This window comes from Oncorhynchus mykiss, chromosome 12, assembly GCF_013265735.2.
Source record: "Oncorhynchus mykiss isolate Arlee chromosome 12, USDA_OmykA_1.1, whole genome shotgun sequence".
Taxonomy (NCBI): domain Eukaryota; kingdom Metazoa; phylum Chordata; class Actinopteri; order Salmoniformes; family Salmonidae; genus Oncorhynchus; species Oncorhynchus mykiss.
In genome coordinates this window covers 8,241,385-8,253,339 of record NC_048576.1, presented here as the reverse complement: position 1 = coordinate 8,253,339, position 11,955 = coordinate 8,241,385, and the positions used below count along the sequence as shown (strand labels likewise).

The 11,955-nt window shown below is 41.2% G+C and overlaps 1 protein-coding gene across 1 annotated transcript; it reads left to right on the top strand.

Moving 5' to 3' along the window:
• Window positions 1–425: 425 nt before the first annotated feature.
• On the top strand, window positions 426–7,330 carry LOC100136343 (gonadal-soma derived growth factor; the record flags this gene model as incomplete). Its single annotated transcript, NM_001124579.2, is given in 7 exon segments — window positions 426–786; window positions 2,139–2,296; window positions 3,807–3,893; window positions 4,202–4,338; window positions 5,386–6,193; window positions 6,194–7,047; window positions 7,102–7,330. Coding segments are annotated over 5 exon segments (648 nt in total).
• Between the last annotated feature and the right edge of the window lie 4,625 nt (window positions 7,331–11,955).

Genomic DNA, 11,955 nt, shown 5'->3' with positions numbered 1-11,955 from the left:
TTCTGTCTCTCCTAATCTTTCTCTCTCAGCTCTCTCTCAATCTTTCTGTCTCTCCTAATCTTTCTCTCTCAGCTCTCTCTCTTTCTCTCTCAGCTCTCTCTCAATATTTCTGTCTCTCCTAATCTTTCTCTCTCAGCTCTCTCTCTTTCTCTCTCAGCTCTCTCTCAATCTTTCTGTCTCTCCTAATATGTCTCTCTCAGCTCTCTCTCAATCTTTCTGTCTCTCCTAATCTTTCTCTCTCAGCTCTCTCTCAATCTTTCTGTCTCTCCTAATCTTTCTCTCTCAGCTCTCTCTCTTTCTCTCTGGTCCTTCTCTATCACCCCAACACTGTTTCATACTTGCAGGACATAAAAACAATGTAAAATATTCCAAGGACAACCTGGTGTACGAGGAGATAAAGCTGAGGTTTCCAGGCCAATACAAACAATAGCTATTCTCTTCCTGCCCCATTTTGAGCTTCCATTGGATAACCAGACCTCTACCAGAGCGTCACTATCAGTTGTACAAGTACAGCCTCCTCCTCTGCCAACTGAAGAACACCTAGTTCTTCCTTCATTACTGAACATAGTCAAATTAATTTATTGCCACAAAACCACAAGTTGGTGGTATTTGCTCTGATAGTTGCATAGAGGCCAGACTGACCACCATCTTTCCAAAAATGTATTTTGCACACTTTGTGATGATGCTGGTGCTCTTTGGTTGTTCTCTGGGAAAATCTTTTGTCCTCCAGTCCTCGGAGAAGGAACCCGCTGCAGCTACTGGCTCTGCCGTCCTCCACCCCGACAGGTTAGTAGTATCACCTCTCACTGGAGCGACACATCACTGGATAGTCCGAAGGTCGTAGAGGACACATCAATTCTGGAAATAATTTTAAAAAATATCAAATTTTTTGAATTTCATTCAAAATGGCGTTTTGGTTAAATAATCTGTCCTTCTAACCAACACAGAAACTTAGTATGTTCTCATTGTGCCAATCCCTGACATAAGCTATTTTCTAAATGCCATGCCCAGTTCTACAGGTCATCAAGACTTGAAAAAGCCAACCATATATCCAGTGTTAGGCTATTTTAAATCTTGATGACCCATACAGCTGCACCAGGTTATATCATGACTTGCAAGGTCCCCGTTGATAAATGCTTGCTGAGGCCTCATGAAATGAGCCGGGTGTTGTATGAGAGGTTTACTTGGCTGCATCTAGATTTGAGAGAGCTGACCTTACAGTATTAAGTGTAACATTGTGTTCTCCCCAGGCATGAACAACACTATCAATCTTTCTTACATGACAACATTCAAGGCATAGAGACAGAGCAACGCTGTCTGCAACACTCCAGAGACAGAAGAACAGCACTGTCAGCAACACTATCTTTAGACATAGAGCCGATCCACCTCAAATAGAGATTGTGAGAACAAACTGCCTGAACAAGTATGGTCTCCGGTTATAGATTTAACAACGCATGCTTTGGTAACACAGCCAACTTTAGTCTGAGTGAACAAGCTGTTTTAATACTTTACCTAAAGGTTGATCCGGTTGGATTTGTAAAATCATCTTCAGATTAAATCACCAACAGTACCCCCAATTTAACAGCATGCCATTAATACATTGATTGAAGTCCATCTAAATATTTCATGCACAAAATAGTGCTTGTTGATTCTTTTAGAGAATTCTCACAAAATGGATGCAAGAGATTGAAAAGAACAGGCTATCCATGGTTATGCAATCTGAAGTGTAGCCAGCCAGGACTGTGAATGCCTGAGAGAGAAGGCAGGCAGGTGGCCGTGCTCCATTGCTAACATTACAATATCCTTCTCTCTGTTGCGGTCAAAGGCAATAGGAGGCCCACGGGCCAAATTCGGCCCTTTTGCAATTTTATTTGTCTTATCAAAGATGTCTTAGTAAAAATTACTTTTTTTTTAAATCACCAGGAATTGTGTAAAAAAAAAATGGCACCAGGAATTGTTTTCTAAAGTATTTTCATGACCATATACTGAAAATAAAAATAAATACTGAAATAAAAAGATAACTGGAATGCTACAAATATTTTATTGTCAGAAAATAAGCAAATTAAGTTTCAATTTACTGTTTTACATATAAACTCGATTTGATTTGCAATAAACTAATTTGTCTGTTCCGTGTGCAGGTGCCATGGAGAGTTGTTGAATGACATCAGAAAGACCCTTATTGGAGCCCTCAACCTGCAGCAGGAGCCCCAGGTGACGGCGGACAGACTGACTGCCATCAGAGAGCAATGGAAGACCGCATTCTCTGCCATCTCTCACAAGACCCAGGACAAAGCAGGTAGACACATTTTGGGGGGACAATAGAACTTCAGGATCCCACTTAATTTAGATAGTATGACCCTCTGATCTACTTACTATATTAGACTAACACACAGTACACACACGTACATTACAATATTGTTGAACAGTGGTATCATACATTTTGTATTGTAGATATGTGGTGGTGTGACAGTGTTATATGATGTACTGTTTTATTTTATTTATTTAAAGTGTGATATAAGTGTCTTAATGTGTCTGGACTCCAGGAAGAGTAGCTGCTGCCTTGGCAGGAACTACTGGGGATCCCTAATAAACCCCAGGAAGAGTAGCTGCTAATAGTGATCCATAATAAACACACATACACAATGCAAATACTTTCAGATGGTCAAATTATCAACAAACTATCTTTTGATAAGCAACTGCCTGCTAAGGTTACGGTTAGGGATGGGCTAGGTTTAGAATTAGGTTAAGGGTTAGGATATGGGTTAAGTTTAGAATTAGGTTAAGGGTTAGGGTATGGGTTACGTTTAGAATTAGGGTAAAGGTTATGGTATGGGTTACGTTTAGAATTAGGGTAAGGGTTAGGATATGGGTTATGTTTAGAATTAGGGTAAGGGTTAGGGTATGGCTTAAGTTTAGAATTGGGTTAAGGGTTAGGGTATGGGTTAAGTTTAGAATTAGGTTAAGGGTTAGGTTATGGCTTAAGTTTAGAATTAGGGTTAGGGTTAGGATATGGGTTAAGTTTAGAAGTAGGGTTAGGGTTAGGATATGGGTTAAGTTTAGAATTAGGGTAAGGGTATGGGTTAAGTTTAGAATTAGGGTTAGGGTTAGGATATGGGTTAAGTTTAGAATTAGGGTAAGGGTATGGGTTAAGTTTAGAATTAGGGTTAGGGTTAGGATATGGGTTAAGTTTAGAATTAGGGTAAGGGTATGGGTTAAGTTTAGAATTAGGGTTAGGATATGGGTTAAGTTTAGAATTAGGGTAAGGGTATGGGTTAAGTTTAGAATTAGGGTTAGGGTTAGGATATGGATTAAGTTTAGAATTAGGGTAAGGGTTAGGATATGGATTAAGTTTAGAATTAGGGTAAGGGTATGGGTTAAGTTTAGAATTCGGGTTAGGGTTAGGATATGGGTTAAGTTTAGAATTAGGGTAAGGGTTAGGATATGGGTTAAGTTTAGAATTAGGGTAAGGGTATGGGCTAAGTTTAGGGTTAGTGGATGTTTATTTGAAATGTTGTTGACAGTTATTGAACATCTACTGACTATCTACAAACCATCTACTAAGGACTATTCAAATAAAGTGTTGCCAACTTCAGTGTCATCCAAATTGTAGATAACAGCAGAGGTGAGTAACTTCCAATGCAGAGAGTAAAACCCGGTTCTTCTGACCAAACGTGCAAGTGTGCTAGCCAGTTCGTAATGGGCTTAAGAGGGCTATATGATCATTGCATTATTCTGCTTCTAGTATTCTGACGCATCATCACAATGTTTCGTATTGATTCACATATGTCCTTTCCCTTTCTCCATAGTGGCTTTACCTCAGGCTGAGGGTCCTGCAGCAGACAACAGTAGTGGTCTGATATGCTGTCCGCTGGCCTCACAGATCTTCCTGAAAGGTGACCAGCTCTGTTCACACAACATTTTTTATAAAACACTGTTAATCTATGAAACATCAATAGAGTGTGTGTTTAAAAAAATACAAATAATAATATTTGCGCAACTGCTACCTGGCCAAGGTGTGTGTGTGTGTGTGTGTGTGTGTGTGTGTGTGTGTGTGTGTGTGTGTGTGTGTGTGTGTGTGTGTGTGTGTGTGTGTGTGTGTGTGTGTGTGTGTGTGTGTGTGTGTGTGTGTGTGTGTGTGTAACTGTGGTCATCACCATAGCATTTAAGCCTTCTGTGCCGTCTGTCTTCATTTCTCCATTAGATCTTGGCTGGGAGAACTGGGTAATCTACCCTGAGAGTTTCACCTACGTCCAGTGCTCACCCTGCAAATCCCGACTGGACCTGAGCCCCTTGCGCTGCCCATCACACACTCCTCCCACACAGGACACCCCCTCGCAGGTAAAACAACTCTTCATGTTTCTTAAAAAAGGAACGGCACTTTACTGGTGTGTAGTAGGACATTGTGTGGATTATGATCAGTGTATTAGCATCATGTGAATAAGCTTACTATAATAGGTTTTTGGCTTGTCCTATTGGATATTTGGATTCTGAGTTGGTCCGCTGCCCTAAGATCCACACCTGGTTTCCATTTTAGTCCGTCCGTAAGTCAAGCTCAATGTTCAGTTTAGTTCCTAGTAAAGCAGCAGACCAAAGACATAAATCTAAATCATTTAAATAGTTGAAGTCTTCCCGCCCTGCATACCAGTAAAGCTAGGAAAAAAATAAATCAGGCGCACATCAAGATTAAGAGAATTAGTCTCAGGTCTGGGAAAACAGCAGGGAAACAGAGTGTCCTGGAGAGACCCCAGGCTGTGCTAGGGGAGATATCAATGTTTTGTCTAGGTATCTGTGGAAACAAGCAGCTCTGTGAGTGAGAAGCACAGCCAGGTGCAAGGTCGATCATGAGGAACATCTTGCAGCCACCTGTGTTTTAGACTTATCACATTTCTCGTAGTGTTTCAACTTACTGTTAAAAAAAAAAATTATATACTTTTTATGGAAATGTATTTGGCTAAAACATCCCATTCTAAATCCACTAATATTTCAGCTTAATGACTTTAAAAAATGTTTTCATCAGGATAACATTGTACCACCAGTAGGACTGGGACCACCAATGAGACACCAATTTTAGATTATTGAGGATTTTCTTCAAAGGAGGTCACAGATGCTCAAATCTAAGGTCCTTAACCCTTTAAAAAACGTTTACTAAAGGCACATGATTCATAATTTTGCTCATAATGTTATTTCCCTTCATTTAAATTGACTAACACCAAGTGACACTGGATTTAGACACCAAATTATCAGTGGGATCCTCAAATTTGTAACATACTGAAAGGGTGTGATTGCTAAAAAAAATATGTATTATAAATTGGGTGGTTCGAGCCCTGAATGCTGATTGGCTGACGGCCAACTCCTCCCTCCTCCTCTCTTTAATCCTAACCCCAGATGCCGTGCTGCCAGACCACTTCTACAGAGCATGTGCCCTTCCTCTACATGGATGAGTTCAGCACCCTCACCATCTCCTCTGTTCAGCTCACCCGCGCCTGCGGCCCTGGCAACCCCCAGCTGCCAGCTGAGGACTGATCATTGACCCCCCACACCATCCCGGGGAGCCCCCACCCCATCCCAAGGAGCCCCCACCCCATTCCAGGGAGCCCACCCAATGCCATCCCAGGGAGTCCCCCTACCCCTTCCCCATATCCATTCTGCTCATGAAATACCTATAGAGTGGACATGGTTGCAGCATTCCAGTAATTATCCCAAAATTCCCAGGTTTTCCAGAATTTCCATTTGAAAGATTCCCAGAATCAAGAAGGAATAGGCAGGAAATACATAATCCTCAAATCGGGAGTTTTGGAAAATCTGTGAACCTTGGGAAAATTACAGGAACCTTGCAACCTTAAATGTGATGGGCTTGTCTTACAGCTTTGTTTTGGCACATAGCCTACATTCCTACATAGATTATGGCTATTTCCTAGTTATGTCCTAGTTAATTTGACAAAACATTGGAATATTGAAATGTGTTCATCTTGAGGAGCATAAAGAAAATGGATCATTGCGGCTTCATAAAATTAGACAAGCTCCCATATGAAACCCTGCTCTCCTCTCTTTTCCCAGAAGGGGAAAGCAGTAGCTACATAAAAATAAAATAAATACCTAGAGAATCCTGCACATGCTCAGAAGCTTCGAGACATAAAAATAAAATAAATACCTGGAGAATCCTGCACATGCTCAGAAGCTTCGAGACATAAAATGAAAAAGGTCTGAGTAAAATCAGATCTGCAGCCACTCCGTTCTGAAAAACAAAAAACTGACAGCTTTTAGTTCTGGTTGAATAAACGTTGGCAGTCTTGCTTTGATGACATTTCAAATGTGCTTTGATGCTATTTTTGACGACGATATTTCACAACCCTGAAGCGCTAGACTGGCAAGGGATTAAAGCAATGCTACTCCATGTTCCCCACAGAAATGTGAACACATGCTTCCCATGCCAAAAAAAAACCCTCTCAGGGTGGGAAAGCCGACCCAGCACTAGGCAATAACAGCAGAGCTCTCATCTAAACAGGCTTCTCCCCGGGACTCTAACATGCATGGAACCAGTTCTCTACAAAAGTATAACATTTAAAAAAATAATAAACCTGGGTTATGTAAAATAAAGATTCTGATCTCCCCAAACAAAAACTTGTTCTTATATGTGCTGTGATTTTCCACTCCATTGGGAATTGCCCTCTTGGAAAGCTCCATAGCTCATGTTTGGACAAGTAGAAACCTTTGGCATGGAGATAAATAACAGTGCTGCGGTTTTCACCAAACAAAGCCTATCATTTTCAGTTAAGACATTTGTTCGGTTGCACATGTGGAGTCCAAAAAGTATTTCAGTTTGCTACATTTGCAACTTTAATTGTTATCCCCCAATGCTTCCCTTGTGCTCCTTTCGACAACATTGTTGTCTATCAGTCCTGAACTAGGTCCACAGCGTTTTCTGGGTTTGGCAGTTGGATAAATATTTACTCTTTTTATATTTTCTTTGAGATACACTAAATAAATGTATTCCTTTTACATTTACCTCACATTGCCCACCCTTCACAATGTATTTTCCACCATAATATTTATCACCACGATATGGAATGTACCATTTATCACCACGATATGGAATGTACCATTTATCACCACGATATGGAATGTACCATTTATCACCACGATATGGAATGTACCATTTATCACCACGATATGGAATGTACCTGAGGTTCTCACAGCTTCACTAACAAGTTTTGGTTAAAAAAAATAATAATTGTGAAATGTGTTATTGCCATTGATCACACAGTTTGAGAATTTGTATCAATTATGTCTATTATCTGATTAAATTCTTTAATAAATGCTACTACAAGAATTCTGGATTCCAATTTCATTATTTCCAAGATTAAACAGTCAAATATCAGTATATATATTTTTTTTGCTTTGGAGAATTCATACTATTTATAAATGCTGTCAAAATGTATCTTCGTTCACTGACATTTTAACCCTGCATTTAAAGTGTAACCTAAAAGTGAATAACTATTTATACAGTGACCTCTTAATAGAGGGAGTGATTCATAGCCCCCGGCTGTGGGATCAGTTTGACAGGAAACCTAAATGTACAGGGGGGCGACAAGAGGGGAAACCAGGTTTCTGGGTCGCCGCTTCAGCAATGCAGCACCATCTGTAAAACAGCATCGACATCCTGTTGCGCACTTCTTATTCTGGGTCGTTCCATGAAAATACTGCCTTTTGCGCACCGATATTGAATTTTAAATGCCCTTTATATTAAATAGTCCCCTTTAATATGGATCACATGAACGGATCAATAAATCAGGTTTGTAATGTGAATAAAGACTTGCTAAAATGCCAAGATGAAGCATTTTGACATTTTCCTTCATGCACCATCTGTGACTTCTAGGAAGACTTTAACCCACTTAACCCCAACATTTCTCCCAAGTTATCACCATCATTGTAAAGCCCTAGGTGGCTTGCCGCGTGGCGCAACGGTCTAAGGCACTGCGTTGCTTGAGGCGTCACTACAGATCCGGGTTCGATCCCGGGCTGTATTGCAGCCAGCTACGACCGGGAGACCCATGAGGTGACGCCCAATTGGGTTAGGTGTCTGGGTTGGCCGGCCAGGTTGTCCTTGTCCAATCGGGATCTAGCGAATCCTGTGGCGGGCCGGGAGCCTGCCAGGTGACTTCGGTTGCCAGTTGGACAGTGTTTCCTCTGACACATTGTTGCGGCTGGCTTCCAGGTTAAGGGAGCAGTGTGTCAAGAAGCAGTGCGGCTTGGCGGGGTCGTGTTTCGGAGGACACATTGGCTATCGACCTTCGCCTCTCCCGAATCCGTGTGGGAACATCTAATAGTCCAATCAGTGTAAATGCAGATTAGCTGGTTCTACACCTTTTGGCCATTTTGTGGTGTTTTGTGGTGGAAAACTGAGCAGGTCAAGCATAACACATCAACCCTGTTACCTATAGATAGACAGGCTAGAATAACACATCAACCCTGTTACCTATAGATAGACAGGCTAGAATAACACATCAACCCTGTTACCTATAGATAGACAGGCTAGAATAACACATCAACCCTGTTACCTATAGATAGACAGGCTAGAATAACACATCAACCCTGTTACCTATAGATAGACAGGCTAGAATAACACATCAACCCTGTTACCTATAGATAGACAGGCTGGAATAACACATCAACCCTGTTACCTATAGATAGACAGGCTAGAATAACACATCAACCCTGTTACCTATAGATAGACAGGCTAGAATAACACATCAACCCTGTTACCTATAGATAGACAGGCTAGAATAACACATCAACCCTGTTACCTATAGATAGACAGGCTAGAATAACACATCAACCCTGTTACCTATAGATAGACAGGCTAGAATAACACATCAACCCTGTTACCTATAGATAGACAGGCTAGAATAACACATCAACCCTGTTACCTATAGATAGACAGGCTAGAATAACACATCAACCCTGTTACCTATAGATAGACAGGCTAGAATAACACATCAACCCTGTTACCTATAGATAGACAGGCTAGAATAACACATCAACCCTGTTACCTATAGATAGACAGGCTAGAATAACACATCAACCCTGTTACCTATAGATAGACAGGCTAGAATAACACATCAACCCTGTTACCTATAGATAGATAGATAGGCTAGAATAACACATCAACCCTGTTACCTATAGATAGACAGGCTAGAATAACACATCAACCCTGTTACCTATAGATAGACAGGCTAGAATAACACATCAACCCTGTTACCTATAGATAGACAGGCTAGAATAACACATCAACCCTGTTACCTATAGATAGATAGATAGGCTAGAATAACACATCAACCCTGTTACCTATAGATAGACAGGCTAGAATAACACATCAACCCTGTTACCTATAGATAGACAGGCTAGAATAACACATCAACCCTGTTACCTATAGATAGACAGGCTAGAATAACACATCAACCCTGTTACCTATAGATAGACAGGCTAGAATAACACATCAACCCTGTTACCTATAGATAGACAGGCTAGCATAACACATCAACCCTGTTACCTATAGATAGACAGGCTAGAATAACACATCAACCCTGTTACCTATAGATAGACAGGCTAGAATAACACATCAACCCTGTTACCTATAGATAGACAGGCTAGAATAACACATCAACCCTGTTACCTATAGATAGACAGGCTAGAATAACACATCAACCCTGTTACCTATAGATAGACAGGCTAGAATAACACATCAACCCTGTTACCTATAGATAGACAGGCTAGAATAACACATCAACCCTGTTACCTATAGATAGACAGGCTAGAATAACACATCAAACCTGTTACCTATAGATAGACAGGCTAGATTTATTTTTACAATTACATTTTTTCTTGTGAAGCTTGCCTTCAACTGCCACTCCCTGTTTTACACAACAAGCTTCCATTCCCCCTGTCACAAAGGGATTTATGGCTGATTACTTTATTTGGCACTTAATAGGTACTTACTTTAATCTTATTTTATTTTTTGGAGATGGGAAAATGTGTTTTTTATTAAGTTGAACGTGCTATTTATGACAGAATGTTAAAATTAGGTGAAATCATTAAAAAACATTTTTTTGTCAAGTTACATATCTCAAATGTCCCGTGGGTCAAAGGTCATTCAATGCTTGGAAGCTTGTCATCTCTTAACATATTTCACACTGCCACATTCAAGGAGCAGAAGACTCATTTGGACGCTTGTAAGAAATCCTGCTACGCCCTCCGACAACCTACACTGACTCCTACTACACTGACTCTGAAGCTTGTCGGATGTGGCTGGGGCTTGCAAACTATCACTGATTACAAATGTAAATCCAGGCGCGAGATGCTCACTTTTAACTATTTAAATCGTTTTTTGAAGATTGCCTTCAACTGCCACTCCCTGTTGCATACAAGCTTCCATTCCCCCTGTCACAAGGGGATTTATGGCTGATTTAAGATGACATTGAAACCCATTAGAAAAGGTTTAACTAAAACGATTATATTTGACTCCAAAACAAGCTAAAATTAAATAAAAACCATTATGAATTATGTCATTTTTTTCTAACTGTTAGTAGGCAGGGTAGGCAGGTAAATTCTGCCAGGAAAAGGCAATGTTTCAAATCGGCCAAGCATCACTATTACTAGCTATTAGTAGCTAACAGGGGAAAAATTGTCTAGGTAGCTACCTTGATCTCCACGCTGATCCTCAACATTGGGGCCCCTCAGTGGTGTGTACTTAGTCCCCTCCTGTATTCCCTGTTCACCCACGACTGCGTGGTCAAGCACAACTCCAACACCATCATTAAGTTTGCTGACGACACAACAGTGGTAGGCCTGAACACCGACAACGATGAGACAGCCTATAGGGAGGAGGTCAGAGACCTGGCCTTGTGGTGCCAGGACAAACACCTCTCCCTCAAAGGAGCTGATCATGGACTACAGGAAAAGGCGGGCCGAACAGGCCCCCATTAACATCAACAGGTCTGAGGTGGAGCAGGTCGAGAGTTTCAATTTCCTTGGTGTCCACATCACCAACAAACTATCAAGGTCCAAACACACCAAGACAGTCGTGAAGAGGCCACGACAACACCTTTTCCCCCCACAGGAGACTGAAAAGATTTGTCATGGGTCCCCAGATCCTCAAAAAGTTCTATAGCTGCACCATCGAGAGCATCCTGACCTGTTGTATCACCGCCTGGTATGGCAATGGCTCGGCATCTGAGAGTAAAGCGCTATGGAGGGTAGTGCGTACGGCCCAGAACATCACTGGGGCCAAGCTTCCTGCCATCCAGGACCTAGGATGCTAGGCAGTGTCAGAGGAAGGCACAAAAAATTGTCAAAGACTCCACTCACCAAAGTCATAGAATCTTATGGCAAATGGTACCGGACCGCCAAGTCTAGGACCAAAAGGAAAAGGCACCGTAACAGGTTCTACCCCCAAGCCATAACACTGCTGAAAAATTCATCAAATGGCCACCCGGTCAATTTACACTATTTACACCCCCCCCCCCCCCTCCCCTTCTTTTTACACTGCTGATACTTGCTGTTTATTATCTATGCATAGTCACTTTACCCCTACCTACATGTACATATTACCTCGACCGACCTGTACCCCGCACATTGACTCGGTACCGGTACCCCCTGTATATAGACTCGTTATTATTATTTTATTGTGTTACTTTTTTTATATATACAGTGGGCCAAAAAAGTATTTAGTCAGCCACCAATTGTGCAAGTTCTCCCACTTAAAAAGATGAGAGAGGCCTGTAATTTTCATCATAGGTACACTTCAACTATGACAGACAAAATGAGGCAGAAAATCACATTGTAGGATTTTTAATGATTTTATTTGCAAACTATGGTGGAAAATAACTATTTGGTCACCTACAAACAAGCAAGATTTATGGCTCTCCCAGACCTGTAACTTATTCTTTAAGAGGCTCC